Source organism: Cutaneotrichosporon oleaginosum (assembly GCF_008065305.1).
Source record: "Cutaneotrichosporon oleaginosum strain ATCC 20508 chromosome Unknown ATCC20508_contig03, whole genome shotgun sequence".
NCBI lineage: Eukaryota > Fungi > Basidiomycota > Tremellomycetes > Trichosporonales > Trichosporonaceae > Cutaneotrichosporon > Cutaneotrichosporon oleaginosum.
Genome location: NW_027072172.1, coordinates 3,017,525 through 3,044,901, shown reverse-complemented (window position 1 = coordinate 3,044,901; position 27,377 = coordinate 3,017,525). Strand labels below are relative to the sequence as shown.

Sequence of the window (27,377 nt, the reverse complement as noted above, 5' to 3'; positions counted from 1 at the left end):
GCCGGCCCAGCCGGCACACCAGTCGGCAGGTCTCGGTCTTCGGTCATCTCCATCTTGGCCTCATCTTCATCCACTCATCCTCGTCGCCTCCGCTGGCCATGACTAACACTCACGGAGCGAAGAAGGGCATACCCTGCCTGCTTGGTTCAGAAGCAGGCGTCGAGGAACCGCCGTTCGTCCTGGAACACATGTATGCATTAGGATACTAGCAACCCAATTGTCCTAACCCCTCGACTATCCAGTGATCGCAACGACTGCTCACTTCCCAGTTCCTGTCCCGTGTCCTAAACGAGTGTGCTGAACCGCAAACTAGTGTGCACTTGTGCACAACTCGCGCCCCGGGATGTCCCAGGTCATCTGGTCCGGCAACGAAGTCAATGTCGACAGCAAACCCATCATCATGTGCCACTGCATGTGGCAGTGGAATGGCCACACACCCGGGTTGTCCGCCTTGAAGCGGATAACAAGGTAGGCTCCCTTTTTGCTCCCCGGCACGACGAAAACGTCGCGGTACATGATGTTTTCGGTGGGCAGCTGGTTGGTCGTGCCCTCGAACTTGCCCTGCCCCTGTGCCATGACCCACACATTGTGGCCGTGGAGGTGGAAGGGGTGCGTGGGGCCGTAGGGGGTTTGGATAATGATGTCGATGACAGCGCCGGGATCAGTATTGATCATGTTGAACTGGGTGCCGTGGATTCCGTTGCCGATCTCCTGGCCATCCTGCACCTTGAAGATGGCGGCGGTGTGATCGGCGCCCTCCATCGGCGTCCACGAGCGATTGTTAGTCTGGATGCGCAGGCCCTGGGGTGGGTACCCGACGCTGAGCTCGGTGTAGATTGTCTGCGTGGAGGGCGGCGGGGCGGGTGTACCGACGGGCACGAAACGGGTCAAGGGGCCGACGGTAGGCGCCTTGTCTGACCAGCTGGGCTCGGCTGGGTTGCCGGGCTCTCCCGGGCCGCCATCGCCGTACACGAGACCACCGGTGGTGTGGACGGCGTCTTCGGGCGAAAGAGACGGCATGGTGTTCTCATCACAGCCGTAGCGCAGCACAGCGAGAGTGGTGTTGGACACGTTGGGTCCACCAGCAGCCATCTGGTCGAGGCCGAGCGCGCTTCGGATCCAATGGGCTCCTGGCTTGTCGGTGTGGATGAGGACCGAGGCGCGCTGGCCGACAGTGAGGCGGACACGCTTGGTGTGGTACGGCTCGACGGGCGTGGCGTCGATCTCAATGACAGTGAGGTCGTGGTCGTCGATGCTGAAGATTTGGTCGGTGTGGGTGCCGGTGTTGACGAGGCGGAGGCGGTAAGTCTTGTTGGGCTCGGCCGTGACGTTCCAGTAGGTGGTGGGATGGTCGCCGCACTCGTTGGAGGTGGGATAAATGGGGGCGTTGGGGTCGGGAGGCGGCACGTAGTATGGCAAGACCGGAGGGGTCGCGGGGGGTGCGTTTGTCGGAATGTAGGCGCAGTTCGCCTGACTGACGCCATTGATCTGCCCACCGTCCGGAAGGGGGTCGGCGAGGGGAGACGTGGTGTACAAGGTGTTAAAGTAACGCCAGCTGAGCGCCGGTGTTGGCGTGTTGTAGACGTCGCCAATGAGGAGGATAAGGTCATCGTCGTACGCCGGTACCTTGTGTGGGTCGTCCTTCGCATGCGTGATCATCCCGCCAAACGCTCCGTCCGTGTATTGCAGCTCGACGTGAGAGTGCCACCAGTATGTGCCGGAGTCGAAGACGGTGAAGTTATACGTGAAGTCGCCCCCGGGTGGGATCGGGCACTGCGTGAAGCCCGCGGCGCCGTCCATGAAGTTTGTGCCGACCTGGCGGATGCCGTGCCAGTGTACGGCCGTACCGTTCGGCATGCTGTTGTGGACGTGTACGACGATCTGGTCGCCGACATTCGCCTCGATGATGGGGCCGGGAGACATGCCGTTGACGAGAAGCGTGCGCCTCACCATTCCGCCGACGGGCGCGTACCCCACAGACATGTCGAAGTTGAATTCGCGCACCTGGGGCTCGGCTTGGGTATCGAAGTGCCGCGAGGAAGCCCAGTAGCGCGACTGATCGCCGAGGAGGGCCTCTCGCGATATCTCGGGGTATTCCCAGGCATGGACAACCGAGATGATCGCTGCGAGCAGGAGCACGGGGAGTGAAAGCATAGTCGGGCGGTCGTGATGGGGCCAAAGATGCTGGTACATGCGTCTATATACCTGCAGAAATGGCGCACGCAGTTGCGGATCCTCTCTGGCCTCGAAGGAGGTAGGAGAGGGGAGGGACGAGAGCCACCGCGATGGAGAAGCGCGTTACATGCATATGAAAGCGGTGAAGACAGAGTGCGGAGCTGTTTGCGGAACATTGTCCTCGGTGCGGAAGCGACGACGCCAGCGGAGGAGCGGTGCACCCGTCGCCACGGGGCAACGCGGGGGATTTGGGTTGCTCTTACTCGGACGGCCGTGGCTGGTATGAGAGGCGTGGGGGGCGCGGCGGTACGGCGGAGCATATGCGAACAGCTACCGACGCCTCGCTGCCCATACTTTGGAGCTCGACCTGCTTGGTCTCGGGTACGATGATGATCTGCTAAGCATTGTCGCTTCAGTGTGGCGCCTCCGAGCAACCGGCCGTCGTTCCAGCTCCCGAGGTCGAGCGGGAGTAGAGAAGAATGGAGGCAGCCTAGTTGCTACTGAAGGATGCCCCACCGGAGGCAATGGGTAGCGCCCTCGCTCAGACGTTGCTTTCTCGCGACGCCTTACAAGAGAGATAAACTTGCCAAAAGGCAAGAGGAGCCAAATGACAAGATGCTCAGGCGAGCGATGCACGGCCAGTGCAGATCAGTGCATGGGAGTTGATTGGAGATCTGCGGCCAGGCACCGAGGCTTGAGGAGCTTGAGCAACGTGACCACCCATGCCCCTCAGCTGTTCATGCTTATGCTCGTGACAGCTGCACATGCCTCAGATCGAGACCCAAATGCCGTCAGCTTGAGCTGAGCCGAGCAGCAGCCGTCCGTCATGACCCAGCCCTGTCTCACATGTGGCGATGCAAATGCTGTCCTCTTGTGTATTCTGGATGTGACCGAAGGAGGATTGACGCCCGATGGCCAGTGGTCAGGAGGGGTCGGACTTAATGTCCCTGGTCCCACGATCGGTTCCTAGTCTTGGCCACAAGCACAAGTCACTTCTCTTGTTGAGCCGACGTATCTCTCATCACCTTGAGTCTCTCGTCCTCCGTCTCCATTGCCACCAGCATCCTCGACATCCAGCGGAATGACGAAGCCGACAAGGCCGCCACCAGGTGCCCCCGTCCCTGACTTGCACGCGCTCCTCGCCCCTGTGGCCGCGCCCGCCCCCACGGGGCTCGACCTCATGCTTCATTTTGCCCTCGTATTTACAACGCTCGCGGTACTCGCGGCCGCGCTCGCCACCCCCGGCTCCTCGCTCGCGACTGATGGGCGGCGTATATTAGCCCTGCGCTTAGCGGCAGCTTAGTTGCGGCGGCCAAGTCGCCTTGATCTCGCTCGCAGGTCGCTCAGATAGCCAGCGACTCGCGTGAGATTCGCCCCCCGTCGGTCCCTTTGGCGTCGCCTCGGTTCATTGCCGCAACAAGTGGTCTGAGTGTGTGCTGCCGTGAGGTAAGCGCTGAGCATCCTCCCCCTTGAAGCGCTCAAGCGATGGCTCAACGGTTCGGGCTCCTCCTGCCAGTACCCCCTCACATCGACAATCCGAACATAGAATGGAGAGATCCCCTATCTTCCGTCGGCACGATAGCCTAGCGGTTTACCGCTGGTAAGTGATGATGCGCACACCAACATGCCTAGGCTAGGTGTTCGGTTCAGAGCGGGAGAATGGGCGGACAACGATCTGTACTACTTGGACGGACCGACCTGTACCCCATGATCTCGTGACGCACATCCGACTACGTCGTCGATACTCATTTTGCTGGCGGTGTGGTGTCCGTGTCGACACGATTCGACACCTGCGACGGTCTTGAGAATGTCTGTGGGATAATCCTCGCGTTTGGGCACAAGTGTGGCAGAGCAGACATGGGACGCCCCGACGATGACTGTGGTGCTCTGTGTCCTCAACCTGTGTCTGTATGCATCTCGTTATGGTAGCTTGGGTCCGGCACCTACATAGCAGCCCCGCCATTACATGGACGTACACCGCACCTGTACCGCAAGGTTGAGCTTGTCTATCGACCGAAAAGAAACACAATCTGGACCTCGAAGTGTGCTAAAGGGGGGGGAAAGATATATAGCCCGTGCCTCGACGCGTCTTACATGAGAATTGATGCCGCGCGACGCGTCTCATTGTCTTTGCGCCCCTTGCGCCGCCCAATCAACCCACTCACCCAACTTCTCCTTCCTGAACTAGCCATCTTCTCATCACCACTCTCCACACACAACCAACAATGGTACGTCTTGAATCACCGCAGCTGGCTTACATTCAGAGCGGCTTCGAGCAGAACCGCGTCTACACCGTCCCCTTGCGGGACGTGCCCATGGCACACGACTCGCCGTCCGAGACCGAGGCAGCATTCTACACCTTCCTCTCGTCGTTCCGCATTGGCAGCGAGTTCATCTACCGGTAGGCTTCGGCACTGCTTCCGAACTGACATAAGTGATCGCCTCAAGTCGGCGCTTCTGATGCACCACCACACGCTCGAGGTTGACCTTGAGGATCTCACGCGGTTCAACCCCGAGCTGGCACAGCGATGCCAGAAGACGCCAGGCGACATGATGCCTCTGGTGTGTACCTTCCCTTCTTCCCCGCTGACATCAGCTCGAGTCCGCCCTGCTGCGCGCAGCCCGTGCCATCGTCAACCCCACAGGGAGGGGAGAGAACGCGGAGGACGCTGTTCACAACGTTCCCGAGATGCAGGCCACGATCAGGACAGGACAGAACATGATTCAATTCCGCGAGCTCACCGCTGAGAAGCTCACGCAGCTTGTGCGTCTACCCGGTATCGTGATCAATGCGTCCCAGCTCAGCTCTCGCGCCACAGAGCTGCACTTGCAGTGCAAAGCGTGCCGGTCGGTCAAGAGTGTCAAGGTTGGACAGAGCCTGGGAGCGGAGAAGACGGCACTTCCGCGGCGCTGCGATGCGCCAGCGCCCCAGGACGGAAAGAAGGACTGCCCTCTCGACCCATACGTTATTCTTCACGACCGCTGCCGCTTCATTGATCAGCAGATGATCAAGCTGCAGGAGGCTCCCGACATGGTTCCTGTGGGCGAACTGCCGCGCCATATGATGCTCCAAGCCGAACGTTACTTGACGGCCCGTGTTGTGCCGGGTTCGCGGATTATTGCGACGGGGATCTACTCGACGTTTGCCCCTCAGTCGAAAAACGTGAGGAACGTTGGAAATATGACTAACGTGAACAGAAGAACAGCAGCGGCGCTCCCGCACTCCGCCAACCGTATCTGCGCGTCCTAGGCATCGAGCTCGACACCTCGCTCGCATCCGCGCCCGGTTCTCGCGTGTTTACACCCGAGGAGGAGGAAGAGTTCCAGCAGATGGCTCGGTCCGAAGCGCTGTATGACCGCTTCGCAGCGAGCGTTGCGCCCTCCATCTACGGGAACCTCGACATCAAGAAGGCAGTCACCTGTCTGTTGATGGGAGGAAGCAAGAAGATTCTCCCCGATGGTATGCGCCTCCGTGGTGACATCAACGTCTTGCTTCTCGGTGATCCCGGTGTTGCCAAATCGCAGCTACTCAAGTTCGTAGAGAAGGTGTCGCCCGTGGCTGTGTACACTTCCGGCAAGGGATCGTCTGCGGCTGGTCTGACCGCTTCCGTGCAGCGTGACCCTGTGACTGTGAGTTGGGTTGTGACAAACTGTCGACTGACAGCAGCGCGAGTTTTACCTCGAGGGCGGAGCCATGGTGCTCGCAGACGGCGGTGTGGTGTGCATTGACGAGTTTGACAAGATGCGTGATGAGGACCGAGTTGCTATTCACGAGGCGATGGAGCAGCAAACTATCTCGATCGCAAAGGCAGGTATCACGACTATTCTCAACTCGCGGACGTCCGTGCTAGCAGCCGCGAATCCCGTGTTCGGCCGGTATGACGACATGAAGAGCCCTGGCGAGAACATCGACTTCCAGACGACTATCCTGTCGCGTTTCGACATGATCTTTATTGTCAAGGACGAGCACAACGAGGGACGTGACATGAAGATTGCCAAGCACGTCATGGACATTCACATGAACCGGCAGCAGGACACGGAAGCGCAGGGCGAGATTGACATTGACAAGATGAAGCGATACATTGCGTACTGCAAGTCGTGAGTTGAATGGTGATGAGAGTGGGGCTAACATTAGTCGTTGTGCCCCGCGGCTGTCACAGGAGGCAGCTGAGATGCTGTCGTCGCACTTTGTGTCGTTGCGCAAGACGGTGCAACAGGTGGAGCGGGACAACGACGAGCGATCGTCGGTGCCGCTGACAGTACGACAGCTGGAAGCGATGGTGCGCATCACGGAGTCGGTGGCGAAGATCACGCTCTCTCCAAGTGCGGACGTGCACCATGTGGAGGAGGCGATCCGGCTGTTCAAGTTCTCGACAATGGACGCGGTCGAAGCGGGACAAGTGGACGGAATGACACGGACCGAGCTGCAGGAGGAGATGGAGCGGATCGAGCGTGAGCTTAAGCGGCGTCTGCCGATCGGGTGGAGTGTGGCGTATCAGACGCTTGTGCGCGAGTTTGTGACGCAGCAGGGATACTCGCAACATGCGCTCGAGCGATGTCTGTTTGTGTTGGAGAAGCGCGAGGTGATTCGTTTCTCCAACCAGAAGAAGAGTGTGAGCCGGGTGGGTGTTTAGGGAAGAGAGTGTGGTGGAGCAGCGCTGCTACGTGTATTACTTGTGTACTAGATGCATCTTGAGAGAGAGGATACTGGAGGTGGAGGAGGAGGTTGGGTCCGACGGAAGAGAGGAGCAGGGTACAGAGAAAGGGCAGGTGAGGGTGATGTGTGAGTTACATTGGGGGTAGTGGGGCTTGGGAGGTACAGTGGATGTACATAGACTAATAATACTACTCGCGGTCCAAGATCCAGATGCTGATGGACGTGCTAAGCGGGGATAGCGAGGAGTGACAGAGTGCAAGAGTGACCTGTGACCAACCGCTAATACAGTAGAGTTTCCGAGTGATATGGAGTCCTGGAACGTGAAGAAAGCCAAGCGTGACACATTGGGGCATTTGCATCCTAATGATCTAATGATTTAATGATCTAATGATGGAGATTAACTTTTGTACTACTCGCTTGATGGCTTGCTTGCCCTTTTCCTTATGCCGCACATGGCCCATGGCCATGTGACTTGGCACAACTCAGCCATAAGCCATTAATAAGCCTCACCACCGCCTTGGGAATGTCCCGACCAAGCCGACGGATTGAGCCAAGCTAATAACCTACAGGAGGGGCGGGGGCCAAGAGTTACAGAATTACAGAGAATGGAGATATGGGAGAGACTGAAATGGTCGGATACGCACGGACCTCGTTTTGTTCGTCGCCCAATCGCCCATGCCCGCAATCACAAGGCTTCTGCTGATCCCTCGGTCCCCCTTGGCCCCCCTTGGCCCCCCTCGGCCCCCTCGGCCACGGCTCACGGCTCATGCTCATCCCTTCATCCTTGCTCATGCCGCTGACGTTTTTGACCGCGTTCTCCCAGCCAAGAGTCCATGCAAACACACACACCCACACATCCACATCCACACCCATGCATCCCCCCCCCCCATTCCCTTGACCTAGCCCAATCAACCACTCATGCACTCATGCATCAACCTGACCACCTGACCACTTGACCTCAACCCCCACCGTGCCCCGTGATCCCGTGACTCACTGCTTCCGCAGATCATGCTACTGTAGATCCTCCTCTTGATCTCCTGCTTGTAGCGGAGGAATGCTCCGCTTGGGGTTTGCCGGCGCCGGCGACCGGTGATCATCGTCTGACGATGTCGCTCGTCAACTCGACCGTCGTAGGCGTACGTAGGGTCGTTGGTCGTGGCGGTGGCGTGGCTGCATTGCATGGCTGAGTGGCATGAGTGGGCGGAGGGCGGGGGCGCTGGCACGTCCGCATACCAAATCCCGATGCCGGCCGGCAGATGTGCGTGACATGAAACTGGGTTAACTGGGGAGATACCCAATCTTTGACGCCACTGGCTGCTAGATGCCTACCTCCTACTCCAACTGAGCAGGCGAGCAGGCGAGCAGAGGCGCTCCACGTCCGACGGTACCGCTGCGGGGGCACTGCGCGGCGACACGACCCCACGCACCCACGCACCCACGCACCCACGTACACCCACGTACACCCGCACACGCCATACACATGGTCGGTAAGAGCGGCCGACGAGCAGCGTGAGGGACACAGCTGCGGGCGCAGGCAGGCGCAGGATCGGCAAGTGCCTGCAGAGCTGTGGCAAGGACTGATGCTCGTGCGGGCCCTGAGACCGCAGCCGGTGGCGAGCTGGACATTGCGAGATCGCGAGCACGACCCGATATGCGCGACCGGCCCGATTGTCCGCTTGGCTCTTGCGCCTCCTGGCCAGAGAGGAGAGACCGCCGGCGCGGGTATACCGCTGTGTATAGCCGCAGAACACGCTTGTTCTTCGGCGTACGGCGTACGGCGTGTGGCGTGTGGCGTGTGGCGTGCTGGGGCGATGGGCGATGGGCGATCATTCCGGCCGCCGGGGCCGGTATAGAGTCTTCTGGCGTTGCCTCCGTCACCCCGCCGCCGCCGCCGTCGCCGCCGCCGCCCGTGGCCACTTGGGGAGATATGACGCGTCACGACATGCACGACTACATTCTGCATCCTGCAGCTTATTAGCGACAGCGCCGCGCCCGGAGACACTAGACACTAACGTTAGGCTGCATCCAGCCGACAGCCACCACCACCACTAACCTGCCCAACATCCAACATCCAACAGCCACCGGCACCGGCTCGGCTCCATCGGTGTCGGGATAGGGGATGGATTGATCCGCGCCGCCCGTCACTCGACGGGTCGACGGGTCCACGGGCAACGGGCCATATTCACCGGGCACTCGGCTGCTGTGCGAAGAGGAGTGAGGAGGTGAGGAGGCAAGGCGAGAGATGATAAAAGCGACGGACCCCACGACTGGAGCCAAGCAATTACAAGCAAAGTCGCCGCCGCCTCATTCCTCGAGCTGGTCAAGGAGTACAAGAGTATTATTGCCTCATACCCACCTGGCCACCTGCACCACCTCCTCTCACGACCCTCATACCGCGCTCGGACCGCCACCCCGGCGACCCTCAACCCTCTCGCGCCTCTCGTGTGGTGCGTGCACCTACGTCAATTGGTCACCGCTCTCTCTCTTTCTCTTGTCGTCGTCGTCGTCCGTCGTCGTCGTCCTCGTCCTCGGCTGCCATAACCTTCAACTCTAGCAAGTCGCATCGACCATCGCTCACGCCGCCCACGCCGCCCACGCCATCCCTGACGCGCGCAACATTACAAGTCCAAGTGCCCACGCGCACACTAGTCAAGTGCACGACCACTCCCCCCATAACTTCCCCCACCCGTCCCCATTCAACATTCATCATCCCCCCTCCCTCATCTCGCACTCTCGCACTCTCACACTCTCACTGCCCACGCGCCCCCACGCCCCCCCGCCCCGCGCCCTCCACACCCCTTTGTCTCGCGTCCGAGCCAATCGCCGTCGCCGGGCGCCCACAGCGCCGCCAGAGCACAGAGTGAACAGCAAGCAGTCCGAGCAAGTGGCGCCCTCTGTCCCTCGGTCGACCATCTACCGAAACGGTCGATCCCAACGCCATCACCCCCCCTCCGCCGGCCGCCGGCCACCTCCTGGCCACCTGGACACCTGGGCCAGACCATCTGTCTCTCTCCCCTTCTCCCCCCTCCCCCCACTCTCCCCCACCCAAACTCATCCACATTCCGCTCCATCTTTCCTTCATCCTCTCAATCATCTCCATCATCTTATTCCCATTCGCACTCCTCCTCCTCCTCCTCCTCCTCCTCCTCCTCCTCCTCCTTGTCCCCCCTCCACGTCCTTGCCTCACTCGCCGCCACCACCAACACGCCTCCTCGCTAATCCTACACTCATCCTCACACCACCACCTCCACCACCACCACCACTCAGCCCCACCCCCCCGCCCCTTCCAAAGGCCAGACCCCGAACAACTCTGTTCGCTACCTCACATTCATCCTCGTCCTCTTCCCTGCATTCCAACATCACCGCATACCGAGTGAAACACGTCGACAGATAGCTCGACACTCGAAAATCCGTCCGAGATCACAAAAGGTTAGCAATCAGACGAGCAACCTCCCCCGCCCGAGACCTGCTCATCCACTTTCCCCACCACACGCGCACACGCGCACACCTCATCCCCCTCTTTTTCCACCCTTCCCTCCATCCCCTCTCCCCCCCCCCCCCCCCCCCCCCCCCCCCCCCCCCCCAGGCCCCTCTTTTGGCCGCCACTCCACTCAACTACACTCCACTCCCACTCATCTCCTCCCATCCTCTTTGACTCTTGTACTCGAGTGGCAATACGCTCACACACACGCCACATCCACCACCACTCATTTGTCTTGCATTATTACCCAGCCTTATCTTCGGCTCGCAAAGACAATAGTCATCCCATCCGAACCACTCGCCCGCAGAGCGCCACTCTGTCACTCGCATAACAACTTGCCAACATTCTGGCAACACTCACTCACTTGTTGGTGGCAAACGAGAGGTGTGCGCCCTCAGTCAAACTTGAGACGCACATCCTCATCAATCTCCTCTTATCCTCCACTGGCCCCTCTCCCCCTGCCCGCTCTCCGGACAGGCGCGCCCCCTCCTTGGCGACGAGCCACAAACAACACCCCCCGCTCGACCGCTCACGCACATCATCTTACGACGACGCACAACGCACTTCGTCCAAAACCCAATCTGGATCATCAACAATCATCCTCGTCTCCCCCCGCCGGTCATCGAGCCTGCAGCGGTCGGTAGCAGCATCAAAGGCAATCTCCGCCATCTGCCCGTTCATCTGTCGTTGTCGTCTCCACTGCCCCCCCGCCGTGACCCAACTCGACTTGGACTCCCCCTCCAAGCTGGGACCCTCTAGAGGCTTCACCCGCCACATCTCCTCTCACTGCACACCTTTCCTCATTGTTGGTCCCTCCCAACAACACCACCTACACGTCCTCCTCATCACAACAACCGCACAGTCAGCCATGAACGAACCACCACGTCAATTCGTGTCCCTCGGTAGCATGCCCCAACAGCACCAACACAACCCCTCCAGTTACCCCAGCTCCACCCAGCAGGTTGGAGTCCCTCAATCCTCTGCGACACCAATCCCACGCTGGGAGGTTGCACCCAGCAACTCGGAATCTGGACCGCTTCCCAAGTCGGCCCAGACATCGACGACCATGTACATGCCCTCGCTCAGCAGCCAGGCAAGTCCCATGCAGGGTCTGGCGTTCGACTACACGGCCCAACAGCAGGCTCACCAACCCCGCTATCCCCCACCCCTTAAGCAACATCAACAGGACTTTTACACCACTCCCAGGTACAGCAATCCTCCCCCATATATGACTCCCACGCCGGGAATGCCGGGCATGGCCGGCACCTATCCATTTGCCAACGATGTCGTGGATCAATGGGGCATGCCCCTGCCCGCAACCCCTCGGTCTCCGCCAAAAAAGGGCAAGAATCAGAAGAAGGCCGACGGCAAGCAGGCTACTTTCCTCACAAAGCTTTACCAGTGAGTGGCAAGTGGGCTGTGTGAGACTACTGACTTGCAGACTGCTGTACGTTCCCCAAGCGAGCCCTCCCCGCCCTTGTGTGGCCTGTGTTCTATTCTATCGTCGTTGTGTGCTGACATCTGGTAGCGAGGAACCGCAGAATCGCCGAGTACGCCCCCCCAATGTTGTCGCGTGCCCCAGCTAAACTTTACAGATTATTCGCTGGGATGAAACCGGCACCCTCATAATTATCGAACGGCCGGATGAACTGGCCGAGAAAGTCCTGCCTCAGGTCTACCGCCAAACGCGCTTTGCGAGCTTTTCAAGGCAACTAAACGTAAATGTTTTGGATTCCAGGCCCTGGCCACTGCTAAACTCAGATTTATGGATGGATGCGCAAGGTCAGCCTCCGTCATGTGGACAATGGTATCGCAGACCCAGACGCCAGCACATGGTGTACGTTTGTTGGCCTGTTGTTGTTGGAACATTCCTTGTCGCCACTGACATCAGCCCACCAGACTCTCAGAAGGGATTCGAGCAAGGAGGAAATCCAGGGCTACAAGAGGCGTGTGCCACCCCGCCCCTCTCAGGCTCAGAAGAACGCCCAGCGGCTCGCAGAGACCATGTCGCTCAGCTCCGACTCGTCCGACTTTCACTCGCCCCCCGGCTACACTACCCATGCCCTGGCCGCCGGTGAACTCAATGAGCCCAAAACCATCGACTTTGGTCCAGGGTCAGTCTCTGTCAACACGATGGTCGCCGGTGGCAGTGGTGGATCTGCGCTTCAAGCATTCAACCTCGACTCTGTCGTGGGTGGTCCAAACGCCGGTGCCGGTCCAAGCGCCAGTCCAACGGAGCCGCCTCAGGTTCGACGACTGTCAATGCCTGCCTCGACTCGTCCCTCGCTCAGCGGCTTTCAGATGAGCCGTCCCATGCACCACAAGCAGCACTCGATGCCTGGTGTCCCACTCCACGGTGGGCTCTCCTCCTTTTCGTCTGCCTACCCGATGGGCATGCAACCAAACACGCTGCAGATTCTCGATGCCTCTGGTCGTCCCCTCGCTTCCAACGCGCAGCAGCAACAGCAGCAGCAGCAGCAACAACAGCAGCAACAGCAGCAGCAGCAACAGGCCACCACTAACATGCTATCGCCTTCCACTGGCATGAGCGCACTGTGGATTGCAGACGACTCCAAGGACGGTGATCTTTTGCTTCGTGGCACAAACGACGCGCCCTCCTTCAAGGTCGACGACGCCTCCACCTGGGCCCGCCGGGGCACCGGCACGCTCGGCGACGGCTTGCGCCCAACAGGGACGGCTTCTATCAACTCGACGTTCAACAACCACATGGCGTGGATTGACGCGAGCAATCAAGTCTTCCAGCAGCCTGGTCTCCCCGGCTCTGGCATGTCAGCTGAGGCACAGTCTAAGCATGTTGCTACAGGTCTCTCGCCGACTACCTCTATGCTCCCATCTCAGACGACAGAGGCCTTGGCACCCAGTACTGGTCCCCCCGCCACTCCAGGCCAGGTCTCGCACTCTGGTGCAGGCGCAGTGGCTCAAACGGTTTCGCCGGGCGTCTATCAATCCGGCTTTTCGCTTCAAGCTACCGTCTGGATGTCTCCGCGCGGCACGCCCTCTCCGCCTACGGGATCTATCTCCCGCCAAGCGCAAGCACAGGCATCCTCCGCGACCGCGACCGCGACCAAGTCGGAGCGCCGGCAGAGCCTGAGCCACCCCTACTCTCCGCCGAGTGGCACACGCCCAATGCCGGCCGGCACTGTGCGCCACGTCGGCATGGGGCGCAACCGCGACAGCCTAACGATGAGCATCAACACGGCGGCGGCCAGCGGGGCCGAGGACGACGGCGCGCTCCCCAGCGCAAGCCTTACGCAGCCGGAGTTGTTTGCCGGTGAGATTAAGATTGAGAAGCCCGACCTCGAGTGCGTGGTCGTCCGCTTCTGCGCTGACGCCAGGCTTTGAGTGATACCTCCCACGAACGTTACGAACAGGATGACCAGACGCCTGCCACGACCCGGCGTCTCACGACTCGGCCCCCCGACCCCATCGACGTGTCTGTCACGCCTGCATAGGCTGTTATGTGTTGTATCGTCCGCATTCGCGCTGAGCGCTGTCGTAGATCTGGTAACGATGTGTAGCATGCAATTGAGTGACTGAGCGTGTGTGTGGGAGGGGAGGGAGGGAGGGAGGTGTTGGTGGGTGGGTGAGCGGGTGAGTGGGGGAAGAGAGGGGGCAAAGGCAGAGACGACACGGGTGGGCGTCATCGAGGGCGTGAGGGCGTCAGTGAGGGCATGAGGGCGTAAGTGAAGACGGTACGAAGGCGCCGAGAGGAGAGAGCGAAGAAGTCGGCGACTCCTCGCGTTGAGCTTTGCTTGGGCACGGGGGCTCAGCCGGGACTCAGCAAGGGCGCGTCGTGAGAGCAGTGAGAGGAGTGAGCCTCGTGAATCAGTAAATCAATACCTCCCGCAATTTCTCCATACCGCACCTCAGTCTTCGCGGCCGCGCCGCGGCCCGCCTCCCACTGCCCTCCTCCCTCCTCCCCGCTAGGTCTATCGCTGCATCGCTCATACAATCTAACGGCGCACGCCCTGGCTGCGCGGCGCGCCGCGGCGCGCGTTGGCTGGTGTGAGCGACGTGCGGGGAGCAAAGGGAGCAACATACCTCGCTGGATGGTCGCACGTCCACGCGCAGCACCGATACCGCGCCCGCGCATGGCGTTCGGGCCCACGCGCTTGAACATGGGCGCGTTGGCGAGGAGGTCGGGGACGATGATGAAGCGGACCTGGGGTCAGCGGGTGGGGGGGGGCGGGGGGGGAGGGGGATACGACGAGGCGGGAGAGAGATAGAGAGAAGAGAGGGCAAGTAGGACTGGGAAGGAGAAGGGGAGGGAAGAAAAGAGGAGGGTTGACGCGAAGTAGAAGAGGATGCAGAGGACGTCGGGGAGGAGAGAAGTGGAGAGAGAGAGAATCATTTCGCGGTCAGCCCTAAACTAAACCCACCATGCTGCCGCGGATGTACACCTGCTCGAGCTGGGACACGCGCCCGTCGCGCGCCGTGACGGTGATGTCGCGCATAGCCATGTTAAGGCAGTCTTCGGCTGTAGCGTGTAAGCGCGGCGGGTTTGCGAGGAAAGCGTCAGCACATTGCACAACAACAACGCGGCTCGCTAGGCCAGCGCTCCTCAGCTTGATCAGCCTGCTAGGCGCGGCCACACCAGCATCCTGCCTGCAGCAATCACCCCGCCCACACTCACCCTCCATCAACTTGCCCCGGTACATCTCGCCGCTCTTGAGCTCGACCGTCACGACATGTCCGAGGGACTCGTGCAGGAGCTTGACGGGGACGCCGAGGTTGGCCATGGTGTGGCTTTTTGGGGCGGGTGGCGTGGGAGGGGTGGGACTCGGTGTCGGCGCGAAGGCAGACGGATGGGATGGGCGACCGAGGAGGCAGGAGATGTGGATGGAGACGAGTACAGTTGCTGCAGTTCAAGTGATCGAGTGAATGGAGAAGGATGGTACGTGGGGGCTCTGATAAGGTGCATGTTTTGGTGGAGGCTTTCCGCCACCCAATTCCACAAAAGTTACAATTAGGGGAGAAGCGCAAACTAAACAATGCCAGATGCATGCATGCAAGATCTACTGCGTCAACCCGTCGCGCGCCAATAGTGCCATCATAGCGCCTGTGACGTCGCCGCGCACGTCCGCGGCGCCGTGCGGGCTCTCGACCAGCTCGGCGAGCTGGGCGTCAAGCAGACGCCGCAACTGGGCGCAGAGCACGCCGATGCGCGTCGCCGCGCGCAGCTTGACCGCGCCGTCGCCGAGCATGATCCCCCCTACGTAGTGGTTGAGCGTGATGCGCCCGCCAAACAGCAGCAGCGCGTAGAGCGGCACGTCCGTCGCGTCGCGCAGGAACACCTTGGACGTCTCGGCCTTGGAGAAGTACGCCACGAAGCCGCGCTTCCACCCGCTCTCGCCAAAGAGCACCGACGCCGGGTGCAGGAAGACGCGGCCGCGCGCGTCGAAGAACTTGACCTCGCGCGCCTCGTGGTCTTTCTGTACAGTTCCGTGCGAGATGCGCTCAAACTGCGCTTCGGGGAGGGCGACGCGCGCGACGCGCGGATACAGCCCGCCCACGAGCACGGCTTTGACGAGGTTCGTGTCGGCGGCATTGGTGGATGCGGCCGCGAGCGCGGCCGCCCCGCGATCGAGGAAGCCGATCTGCGCAAGCGCAGCGGCAAAGTCTCCCCGTAGCGAGGTTATGTCGCGCAGCGCGCTGGGCGAGATGAAGTTCGCTTCACAAAACTTGCGCGCCTCGCTGCCCCGCAGCTTGGAGACTGCGTCGTAAGCTTTTACATCTGTGAGGAGGTCGGAGCGCGCAGTGGCAAAGCTTTCGCGCGCACGCTTCGCCTCATCCCGCCTGTCAAGCGGAGACGTGAATAGCGGCTTGGAGCTGAGCAGCGCCGCGATAGTCAGCACAGGGTCGAGGACCTTGAAGATCGTGCCGAGCACAAGCATCTTGCTCAGCCGCAAGTCGACGGGGATCATGGCCATGTGCCGCCCCATAGCGGTGAGGCGCGCCGTGTGCTTCTCGCTTTCGACGGCGCCGAGATCCACGAGCGTCTGCCACGCCGCGTCGATTGCGTCCATCTTGGGTGGGTCGAGCGCGCGACCAAGGAACGCGCGCACATCCGTGTCCTCGTCCATCGCCTTGACCTGCAGGAAGAGCGCTTCGAGCGGTGTCCGCAGGATCTCGGGCACAGGGAAGCGCGGCATGCTGTTGTTCTCCGTCCGGCGCGTGTACAGCTTGAAGCACTGGCCTGGCTGGGTACGGCCGGCACGTCCACGCCGCTGCCTCCCAGACGCGCGCGACGTCCAGCACTCCACCAGGCGCTGCAGGCCGTTGTCCGCGTCGTACTGCGTCTCCTTGACGCGACCAGTGTCGACGACATACACCACGTCCGGGATGGTCACCGACGTTTCCGCGACGTTGGTCGCGACGACGATCTTGCGCCGCGGAGCCGTCGAAGGGAACACACGCCGCTGCTCGGCCGACGACAGGTTGGCGTGGAGCGGGAGAATCTCGACCGAACCCAGCGCAGTCGCCTGCAGTTCTTGGATACACTGCCGGATCTCCATTACACCAGGCATGAAAATGAGCACGGCGCCATTACACTCTGCCGTGTCGACGATATGCTTGACCGTCGCCGCCACGAGGCCGTAGTCGATACGGTCGGCCTGCGAGATGACCTCGAGGGTGCGCACATCCTCAGTCGCGAGTCCGAGCTTCTCGTAGTCGGCGCGCATTGCCGCCTTCTGCTCCTCGCTGAGCTTGGGCCCGAAGCGGCTCGGGGTCGGCCGGTAAGACAGATTGGGCACCACGTCCTCGAGATAGTAGTCCTTCACAGGATATGTAAATCCGGGGATGGTGAGTGCGGGACAACCGCCAAAGTAATCGATGAAGATCTGCTGGTTGATAGTGGCCGACATGAGCACGACCTTAATGTGCTTGTTGCGCGCGAGCAGGTCGCGGAGGAGGCAGATGAGGAGGTCGGTGTCGACGCCGCGCTCGTGCGCCTCGTCCACGATGACATGCGATACGTCCGCGAGGTCTGTATCCCCGGTCCCCAGGCGGCGAAGGACGACACCAGTAGTGCAGAAGAGCACGCGCGTATCGCGCCCCGAGCGGTGCTCGCCGCGGATGCTGTATCCGACGGTCTCTGGCTTCGTGTCGACGTCCTCGAGCCGCTCCTGCGCGACGCGCGACGCAACACCCATAGCCGCGACACGCCGTGGCTGCGTGACGATGATATTCGTGCTTGCGCCACGACCTGCGGCGATCTCGTGGTCGAGGATGAATTGTGGGAGCTGCGTACTCTTGCCGCATCCCGTTTCGCCTACGACAACGAGCACGCGGCTCGCGTCGAGCGCACCGCAGATCTCTTCGCGCGACTTCCATGCCGGCAGCTTCTGCCGCTCCGCAAGCATGGGCGCATACGCTGGGTTAGCGAGGAGGCAGGCGTGCGCGCGCGCAACCGCCTCGTGCTCGGCTGCTGTGGGCTCTCTGCGTTTCCGTGGGGCGCGAGACCGGGCGGCTTTGCGCGCCGCGCGCAGCACGGGCGCCTCCTCCTCCTCCTCCTCGACATGCGGCACGAGATGCTTGGTCACCTGCGCGATGTCTGGCGGGTGCTCGACTACCCCTGGAAGCGCTGTTTCCAGATGCTCGGCGATGCTGAGCACCACGCCGCCCATACCCGCCTCGAGTACAGCCACGAGGTCATGCCGCTCCGGGTCGCGGAACGCGCGCAACATGTCCGCGTGCAAGTGCAGGCGCATGTATGCCGGCAAAGTCGTCGAAGAGAGATAGAAGGCAGGGGCGCGCTGCGGATACTGCGGCGACGGGTATGGCGAGTACGCGTCGAGCACGACGTGCAGTGTTAGCCGCTCCTTGCCGGCCTCGATGTCGACGGCGATCTCGTCCCCCGCGCCGCCCTCGCCCGAGACGCGACGGAAGCGCTCGCCCAACACAGCTTCGAGCGCGAGCATCTCCTCGTCGCGCCCCACTTGCCGCTCCTCGTCCTCCTCGGCCGGGATGACCTCCGCGTCGCCCCACCCGCCATCCGTGCCATGCCACCCACACAACCGGCGACCAAGCATCTCGAGCGCGAGCGACTCGCGCCCCTCAGCGCTCAGCACGCCCTCCACCGCTTTCCTGGGAAAACCCGCATCCCGCACAAGCTTGTCCACCAGCCAGCCGCGCACGAGCTGCTCCTGCCCGCCCACGCTGGCGCCCGTGACCATGTCGGTGCCGGAGGAGCCGGGGCGATACCGCGCCGGCAAATCGTCCTCGGGGAGGTGGAGGAGGAGCCACTCGATGGCGGCTTCAAGCGGCGACAGCAAGTTGAGGCTGAGAACAAGGGGGTCCGAGCTGCCGCCGGCGCCCGAGTGCAAGCGTGCGTGCGCCGCCGCGAGGGCCGAGAGGCAGCTCGCGACGTGCGCGGGGCGGAATCCGAGTGTATCGAGCTGTTTCTTGACGCTCTGCAAGTCGAGCGCGGGCGTCGCAGGCGTCGCGGCGCCGCTCGGCGTCGTCGCTCCGCTCCCGCCCATGTCTCGCGTCGCGTCCATCACCGCGCTCGGGAACCGCTTCATCATCTTCTTCACGGCGCCCTCGACCATCTCGCGCAGCGCCGGCGCCATGCGCACCTCCGGCGCGTCTTCCCACGCGCGCCCGTGCTTGCGCCCGTCGGGTGCCGGCGCCGGAGTGCCCCGCCCGCTCCGCTCGCCGCGCGCGTCCGCCTTGCTCTCCTCCACCGCGCGCTCTTTCTCCGCCCGCTTGTTCTGCCGCTCCTCCACCTCCTTCTTCGCCGCGAAGGGGTCCGCGTTCCACTCCCACTCGCGGTGCGCCGGCGCCGACGCTTTCTCCGCCATCAGCTCGGACCAGTACGGCCGGATCGCCGGCGGCAGCGTCATCGCCATCGGGAGGTGCGAGCAGAAGCGGAAGAGCGCGTACGTAGCCGCGAAGTGTTTCGCCATCGCCTCGGACTCGATCTGCAGCGGCGGGTGCGGCATCAGCCGCACCGTGTCGAGATCAAACACGTTCTTGTTTTTGCGCTTGCGCAGCGTCACTGCACCGCTATACGTCGTCGGCGTGCCCCTGTTCGCTCGCTATCGCCCGTCAGACGTGATCCACGCTTGGCGAGCACTGCGCCGCACTCACAACATCGATTATAGGCCGTTCCCATCCGGCCTTCTGACATTTCTCGTTCAGAACCGTCACAGGGCTCTTGTAGCCCACGGGAAACAGGGGTGGGGGCCGTGGTGGTTTGTCGGACTCAGAGGTGCCGCTGGCATCCTTCTTCGGATCGGGCTTGGCTTTGGACGAGTTGCCCGCATTGCCAGAACGTACGACGTTGACGGGGCGTCGTTTTGGTGGCATCCCGTGACGTTCGATGAGCGGGAAGATTGAGGTGAGCTGTTCACAATGACAACTGCTATGTCCCAACTTTTGCGCACCTCCACCTGATATAATATTGACACCTCCACTTTGCACGCAACAATGGCAACAAGGGCATATCCGCCACCTCCGTCTCGCCTGAAGTCCGGCAGCCAGATCGCTAGCATACATCACATCGCCCAGCCATCGCTCATTGTCTAGCGATTGCGCTTACGCGCGCTACATACATTGTACAACGTCGCGCCAGCCGTGTCCTCACGCTGCGCTAATCCAGAATAAACCAAACACGGACGTATAAGCAGGAGTCAAAGGCCCTCAAAGAGGGCTTTTCGGACGGCAATCGGCAAGTCACTGTTGCTGGTGCTGCCCGTTGAGCTGCTGAATGACCTGGCCAAGGGTGCCGGGCTCGAGCGGCGCAAGGTCCATGACGCCGACGCCGTCCGCCCCTGCGAGCGCTGGGTCGATATTGGACATGTCGTGCTGAATGTCGTGTTGCATGTCGTGCTGCATGTCATGCTGCATGTCGTGAGGCATCTCATGAGGCATCTCATGGGCGGAGAGAGCCTCAAGCGAGTGCACGTCGTGGTGAACCTGCTCGGCGTGGTGCATGGCCTGAGCCGCAGCGACTGCCGCAGCAGTGTCCTCGTCGAGCAAGCGCGCCTTCTTGACCTCGTCGTCGATCGCCTCCGACTTGCGCTTGCGCCCTGCCCGCTTGGGCAATTCGCCGAGAGGTGTTCCGCTGGCGTGCGCAGCTGCAAGGTGCTCTGCAAGCTGCTCTGCGCTAAGGGCACTCATGCCCGCCTGTTCGGCCTCACGCGCCGCGCGTTCGCGCATTTCCTTGGTGCGCTTCCCCGGCCCACGGCGGCGAACCTGTTCATCGTACGTGCAGGACAAGTTGCGCTTCGCACAGTGGTGGCAAGTTGGGCGATTGCCATCGCACCTGCCCGTCAGCGCGAGTCGGTGTACAGCTCTAGTCTAACTCTGGGCTACTCACTTGAGTTTGCGCCCTCGGCAGAAGTGACACGCCAACATGAGCTTCTTGGGCTTCTCAGTCATCGACTGCGGGGCAACTTGAACCTCGCCGTTCGACACCTGTTCGCCAAGAGGTACACTACTTCCGTTTCCACCGGTCATGTCTACACCGCCGGTTGCTGAAGGGTCGACAGGGTGAGCCTCGGCCCAGTTGGACAGAGTTGCCGCTACAGCGCTGTAGTCGCTCTGATCGTAGTGTTCACCTCCATGCTCAGTGCCCGGAAGAGGCATGACGCCGTTTATCTGTGAATAATCGCCAGCAAGGTGGTCGCCGACTTGGTAGTATTGCTGCTGTCCCCACTGGTCCTGCTGAAGTGGGGCGTAAGCGGCGTCGGGTTGAACGTGTTGATCAACAGCCTGCACTGCGGCAACGGTTGCGTCATGGTCATGTTCGTGATGGATGGTGGGGTCATGATGCTGCTGTGTCTGATCCTCAGTGGTCGGGGCTTGCTGAGCGACCTCCTCTTGTCCGAGTTCAAGGATGGCAGGCTCTGCCTTGGCCGGGCTTGGCGGGGACTGCTGGGTCTGCTGCTCAGCCATGGTTGCGGACCAAGGAAGGTTGGGTAAGGTGTTGTTGTGTTGAGGATGATAGGTAGGACTCCGGCCCGATGGCGTAGGAGAAGCTAAAGAAGATGGCGTAGGAGGACAAGTGATGCTCAACGCGGATGACGGCCGAGTTGCGTCAAGGAGCAAGTCGAAGCGAGGCTCACACGGAGAGTTGGGGGAAGTGCTAATATGGGGAGAGGGGCAGTAACACTGGCTATCGGCTGACAGCGGGGAATGGACTGGATGGTCTAAACGTTCTTGGCGCGTCAAGGCCGCGGGAGTGAGGTCGATGGCAGGTCGCACTGACTGTATGCGGGTCAAATGTGGATGGGGAGGGAACTGGCTCCAGAAGAGGTGGCGGCTGCGATGTAGCGAGAGATGGTGAACCTGAAGCTCGCCGCGGAGAGTGTGTCCAAATGGGATACCTGGGAGAATGTGGTTAGCGTCACAGCATGACTGGGAGAGAACAAGGGATCAGAAAACGCGATGAATAGGACATGGGGGATGGAAGATGCACAAAGCAGTGAGCGGACTGGAACTCACTAGATGGCGGATGGGAGGCGGAGGGGAAGGCGGAGGCGGGGGTGACGGGAGCAACCGAAACGTGGGAGTGGGTGGATGACTGAATCGAGCGGGGGTGGATGAGTGGAGGTGCGGCAGCCTGGTTGTATGGAGGTGGGGTGGGTTGCGATGCTCTTTGGGGAGCTGCTGCCAGCAGGTGAGCGACTGTGCAGCCGAGTAACGCGATTGGCCAAGAAGGATTGACGCGTAGGGCCAAGTGGTCGAGTGTTCGGTCGACGGATGAGGAGTGCTCGACGCTGGCGGATGCGAGGGCGGCGCCGTCGTGGGTGCTTGGATGACCTGGGTGAGCGGCGGCGGGGGCTGCTGGGGGTGGCTGTGGTGGTGGTGGATGACCACGGTGGGAAGGGTGGGAGGGAGAGAGAGAGGTTGATTCCGTCGAGTTGCGAGTGGACGGAAGCAAGTGATGCGACTCAAGTGGAGCAAGACGGTGTCCTCCTGATCCGCAATTTGCTCCCGTCAATCCTTCCACTAACAGCGGGACTAATTCCTCCCACATCCAGTCAGATCACGTAATCCCCCGTGTGTCTCGGATATTTCGGCGTTTCGTGTGTGGCTGTGGCACAGGGCTCCCCCAACTTTGTGAGTGGCGCCAACCTGAAGCGATGATGAGCAAGCGTTGTAGCGACATTGGAGGAACATGTCAGTGCGTGGCAGTGGGACCTCCCGCATTAGGTCTACCTACAGTTATAATTCCTGATTAAAATCGACAATAACGGCCGTGCGATGTAAGAACTGTTTGAGTTTAGCCAACCTCCAGAAGAAAACCAGGAACTGGGCAAACTGGTCGCCCAGCTCAAGAATGCTAGCAATGCCCGCTACTTCGGTGCGGACGCACTGTTGAAGCGTGTTAAATGTGCCCCGATATTCTCAAACTTGGTGGGGCAAAGCGTGATCGCAATTCTGTTTCGGGGGAGGCGGAAACGCAGTGCTGGGAGGAGCCGCAAAGCTGCCGCCCACTGCAGGGGGGAAGGAGGCGCGTTGAAGTGGGGCGAGAGCAACGCGAGATCACATGGTGTATACCGACATATATGGGTACATCAGAGCTAAGAGCTGGACAGAGAGGGATGCGGAACTGCACAAGAAATTTGTATTCATTCGGCGTCACATCCTCAGCGGGGAGATGGCAACTCGGTCGTGCTCCGAAGCGCGTCCGAGCGTTCCCCAGTGGACGGGCTGGTACCACTCCCGTATGGTCTGGAGTCCCCCGTTGAGCCAGTGCACGGCGCCACCTCCTGGTCAGGCAGATCGCGTCGACTTTCGGCTACTCTCAGGAGACGCTGACATGTGCCAAAGTCTGCATGTGACTTGTGCAGAACGAGGGTGCAGACAACATAGACGGTTCCATGGCCTGTCGCTGGCGCCACTTCGGACAAGTTGGCTGAGGCGCAACACTTCTAGCTGTCACGAAGGGGTGAGATTGCCGTTTGGAAGTGATAAGACTGCACCTCTCCGTGCACATAGGGTTGGTTGCACCCACATTGAAAGGAGAGGGGAACGCCATGTCCCCTTTCACCCCATCGTGGGTTTTGGCAACCCGTGTGACATCCTTGGACTGGCAGGTCACAACGTCACGACGTCACAAAGCTACAGGACCTTCTCATTACACTGACGCCTGCCCATGTAATTCGCAGGGAGGCACAAGGGCGGGTGGTCTGTGCACCAGGAATACTGAGGACCGAGAAAGAAGCTGACACCAACTTTATTCTGATTATTCGCCGCGCTGCGGAGCACTGTTCTCGAGCGTTCCTCGGCATCACTCGAGTGTCGTGAAGGCTCGGCACAGGCTTAAGCGACATCTAGAACTGTCATAAACAGCCGTTCACTCTGAAGATCTCTCGGTCCTCGCTATCAGGACACTACACTCGCCCCCGCCCTCAATGCATTGCCTCGAGATGGCTTCTCACAGCCATACGCCTCTCGCTCAGACCCATATATCTCTCGAGTTAATCTCCGTCAAGGCACAGTGGCGTCCCATTCACCAGTTACGCGCCCCCCACACTCGACAACTCCCTGTCTGGCAATAACAACACAAGTCACCTAGTGCTCATGTCCCGGTGTGAGCAATCCTGAGCATTCCACCACACACTCTCACACCCTTGGTCGAGCTAGCTCTCAGCCAAGGCTCTCGCACCAAGATATTTCACAGTCATACCCGTCGAAGAGGACAAGAGGTCTGTGCTGGATCTCTTGGAACTTACAGAATGTGATGCGAGAGTGTAGGAGGTGTGCCGGGGGTGGAACGGCTGCGATCTACTGTAGGTGAGTTGGATTAGCCGGTCACGGATCTGAGGTCGAGAGAATGGCCTGTGCGCGTACACACCCCGCCGTTACCTCTGGAGGACCGCAACCGCGAGCTTTGCCGAGTATAAGGTGTTTAGCTCGAGAGAAAGCGTAGAGACACTAGGACGTGCACACCGTGGCGCAGCTTGAAGTTGTGGTGGAACTTGTGTGCCACACACAGACAGACGCGATACGGGAGATCCTGCCCTCCTTCGCGCCACCTCCTTTTGGCAGCGGGCCGCAACGGTCATTCGGAACCCAAATCGGTGAGCTCGTTCAGTGTCTCAACATCAAAACGTCGCTTCGTGCTCGGTCAGGCGAACGATTGTGGCGAGCGGAGAGAATCGGATGTAGCCTCAGCAGTGGCGGCGACTGACATGTCGAAGGCTACGTCACTAACCCTCATCTGAGATTAGCGGCCTCGAAGCGGGATCTCCGTGTATTAGGATTACCCTCTAATACCAATTATGCCGAGTGGCGAGAGGAGCGGAACCAAATTGCTTGACTCGGCCTCGGCTCGGCGTCGTTCGACGCGCAAGTCAGTATCTGTCCCACTTGCTCCATCCGCCTTGCTCATCTCCATCCCCATTTCCTTCACTTTTTCATCTGCCGGTACCCATGTACCGCTTTTCTTCGCTGCGCAGCGTCGCGGGGCAAGCGCGTAGGCGGCTAGCGCTGCCTGCGTACACTCCTCTGCGCTTTGCGCGCGCTTACGCATCACCCTCTGGCCAGCCACGACCAAACGACAACTCGCCTACCCCGGCCGGCCTGGAGGGTGTGTTCGGCGGCGGCCCCCGCCGTGGGCCTCCCAAGGCTCCCGCTCCTCCCGGCAGCCCTAGCGAGCCGCATAAGGAGCCTGCCGAGCCTGGGAAGGACGATACGTCCGAGTGGAAAGACCGCAGACCACGCCTTTCGGACGATCCTAATAAGAAGAAGGTGGCGACTGGCGGCGGCGGAGGTGGTGGTGGTAGCGGCGGCAGCGGAGGGAGTGGTGGTCCCAACGGAAACTTCGGCGGCATGACCCCGAACCAGCTCCTCCTCGCCGTCATCTCCACCTACGCGCTGTACTCTCTCACATCGCCAGGATCTGGCAACACTCGCGAGATTACCTGGCAGGAGTTGTGAGTCTGACATACGTGAATGAGCTGACATCAGCCGCAACCAGCTGCTCGCCCGCGGTCTTGTGTCGTCGTTGGAGGTCGTTAACCGCACCAAGGTTCGCGTTCACCTGCACAACCCCATTGCGTCGTCCAATACCACCGGCTCTACATCGACCGGCTCCGGGCCACAGTCCCCGAGCACCGGCCCGGCACCGTACGTGTTCACCATCGGCTCGCTCGAGGCTTTCGAGAACCTCCTTCGTGAGACGCAGGACGAGCTTGGCATACCTCCCGCTGAGCGCGTCCCGGTCTCGTATCACGACGAGACGTCGATGCTCAACGTTGCGATGCAGCTGGCGCCAACAATCCTCCTCATGGGCTTCTTCCTCTGGATGGCGCGCCGGACATCTGGCAGCATGGGCGGCGGTGGCCCTGGTGGTGTCTTCGGCGTCGGCAAATCCAAGGCCAAGCAGTTTAACGAGGACCTGGATGTCGCCGTTCGCTTCCGCGACGTCGCTGGTATGGACGAGGCCAAGGAGGAGATCATGGAGTTTGTCAAGTTCCTTAAGGAGCCAGGAAAGTACGAAAAGCTTGGTGCCAAGATCCCCCGTGGTGCCATTCTCTCGGGACCTCCTGGTACCGGTAAGACTCTCCTTGCCAAGGCCACCGCTGGTGAGGCTAAGGTGCCCTTCTTCTCCGTCTCGGGTTCCGAGTTTGTCGAGATGTTCGTCGGTGTCGGTCCCTCGCGTGTGCGTGACCTCTTCGCCCAGGCCAAGAAGAACGCCCCAGCCATTGTCTTCATTGACGAGATCGACGCTATTGGCAAGGCCCGTGGCAAGGGCGGCCACTTTGGCGGCAACGACGAGCGTGAGTCGACCCTCAACCAGCTCCTTGTGGAGATGGACGGCTTCGGCACCAAGGAGCACATTGTTGTGCTTGCCGGTACCAACCGCGCCGACGTCCTTGACCCCGCCCTGATGCGTCCCGGCCGTTTTGACCGGCACATCGCTATCGACCGCCCGGACATCAGCGGCCGTCGCCAGATCTTCAAGGTCCACCTGGGCCCTCTCGAGCTCTCACCCGATCTGAAGATTGACGACGTTGCCGAGAAGCTCGCGCTTCTTACTCCCGGCTTCTCGGGTGCCGACATCGCCAACGTGTGTAACGAGGGTGCTCTGCGCGCCGCGCGCCGTGGAGGCGAGAACGTAACTTGGGCCGACTTTGACGGGGCCATTGAGCGTGTGATCGCCGGTCTTGAGCGCAAGTCACGTGTCCTCGGCCAGAAGGAGAAGAAGACGGTCGCTTACCACGAGGCTGGCCACGCCGTGTGCGGCTGGTTCCTCGAGTACGCCGACCCGCTCCTTAAGGTGTCGATCATCCCGCGTGGCGTCGGCGCCCTCGGCTACGCTCAGTACCTGCCGAAGGAGCGCTTCCTGTTCTCAACGCAGCAGCTGCAGGACCGCATGTGCATGACGCTCGGTGGGCGTGTGGCCGAGGAGGTCTTCTTCGGCGAGATTACGACTGGTGCGCAGGATGACTTGCAAAAGGTCACCAAGATGGCGTTTGAGGTGTGTGCCAACTACGGCATGAACCCCGACATTGGCCCTATCTCGTTCGGCAACCGCGAGCAGCAGAACGAGGGTCTCCAGAAGCCCTTCTCCGAGGCCACGGCGCAGGCCCTCGACATGGCCGTCAAGAAGATGGTCACGGATGCGCACAAGCGCACCACCGAGCTGCTCACCAAGCACAAGCCTGAGGTCGAGAAGGTCGCCAAGCTCCTGCTCGAGAAGGAGGTCATCAGCCGCGAGGACATGCACCGTCTCCTCGGCAAGCGCCCCTTGTGAGTTGCCATGGAAGACATGACTGACAGACAGCGAGAACCAGGACGAGATGGACGACTACATTGAGCAGCAGCTTGACGAGAAGAAGAAGGAGCTTGACGAGCAGACCAAGGGCGAGGGCGCGCCTGCGATGGCCATCAAGCGCACGGACATCAAGCAGCTCGAGGTTTAGGAGAAACACAGCACTCTTTTGCATAGATAGCATGCGGCATATGAACGTCTCCGATCTTGCCGCGCGTGAGGAGCGGGCTGCACTCGGCATCTGCTCAGCGTAACCACTCACCAATCTCACCCTGAGCCTCGGATGCGATTGCCGTCGTTCACTGAGAATC

General features: G+C 60.9%; 7 protein-coding genes across 7 annotated transcripts; 3 read left to right on the top strand and 4 right to left on the bottom strand.

Moving 5' to 3' along the window:
- Positions 1-309: 309 nt before the first annotated feature.
- On the bottom strand, positions 310-2,154 carry COLE_04406 (uncharacterized protein; the record flags this gene model as incomplete). The annotated part of the gene is made up of 1 exon (XM_018424013.2): positions 310-2,154. One exon carries the CDS (start codon positions 2,152-2,154, stop codon positions 310-312), a length of 1,845 nt encoding a protein of 614 aa, XP_018276729.1.
- A 2,336-nt stretch (positions 2,155-4,490) lies between these two features.
- Positions 4,491-6,809, top strand: COLE_04405 (uncharacterized protein; the record flags this gene model as incomplete). The annotated part of the gene is made up of 6 exons (XM_018426898.2): positions 4,491-4,576; positions 4,611-4,737; positions 4,772-5,338; positions 5,374-5,805; positions 5,843-6,273; positions 6,311-6,809. 6 exons carry the CDS (start codon positions 4,491-4,493, stop codon positions 6,807-6,809), a joined length of 2,142 nt encoding a protein of 713 aa, XP_018276730.2.
- Positions 6,810-11,181: 4,372 nt separating this feature from the next.
- On the top strand, positions 11,182-13,676 carry COLE_04404 (uncharacterized protein; the record flags this gene model as incomplete). The annotated part of the gene is made up of 5 exons (XM_065626344.1): positions 11,182-11,716; positions 11,838-11,863; positions 11,909-12,031; positions 12,075-12,150; positions 12,205-13,676. The coding sequence occupies 5 exons, from the start codon at positions 11,182-11,184 to the stop codon at positions 13,674-13,676; spliced, it is 2,232 nt and encodes a 743-aa protein (XP_065482425.1).
- Positions 13,677-14,698: 1,022 nt separating this feature from the next.
- On the bottom strand, positions 14,699-15,073 carry COLE_04403 (uncharacterized protein; the record flags this gene model as incomplete). Its single annotated transcript, XM_018420016.2, has 2 exons — positions 14,699-14,811; positions 14,968-15,073. 2 exons carry the CDS (start codon positions 15,071-15,073, stop codon positions 14,699-14,701), a joined length of 219 nt encoding a protein of 72 aa, XP_018275620.2.
- Positions 15,074-15,349: 276 nt separating this feature from the next.
- On the bottom strand, positions 15,350-19,279 carry COLE_04402 (uncharacterized protein; the record flags this gene model as incomplete). The annotated part of the gene is made up of 2 exons (XM_018420546.2): positions 15,350-18,862; positions 19,022-19,279. The coding sequence occupies 2 exons, from the start codon at positions 19,277-19,279 to the stop codon at positions 15,350-15,352; spliced, it is 3,771 nt and encodes a 1,256-aa protein (XP_018275619.2).
- A 733-nt stretch (positions 19,280-20,012) lies between these two features.
- COLE_04401 (uncharacterized protein) lies at positions 20,013-21,236 on the bottom strand (the record flags this gene model as incomplete). The annotated part of the gene is made up of 2 exons (XM_018425602.1): positions 20,013-20,604; positions 20,659-21,236. 2 exons carry the CDS (start codon positions 21,234-21,236, stop codon positions 20,013-20,015), a joined length of 1,170 nt encoding a protein of 389 aa, XP_018275618.1.
- Positions 21,237-24,722: 3,486 nt separating this feature from the next.
- Positions 24,723-27,217, top strand: COLE_04400 (uncharacterized protein; the record flags this gene model as incomplete). Its single annotated transcript, XM_018424420.2, has 3 exons — positions 24,723-25,225; positions 25,260-27,044; positions 27,079-27,217. The coding sequence occupies 3 exons, from the start codon at positions 24,723-24,725 to the stop codon at positions 27,215-27,217; spliced, it is 2,427 nt and encodes an 808-aa protein (XP_018275617.1).
- Positions 27,218-27,377: the final 160 nt, after the last annotated feature.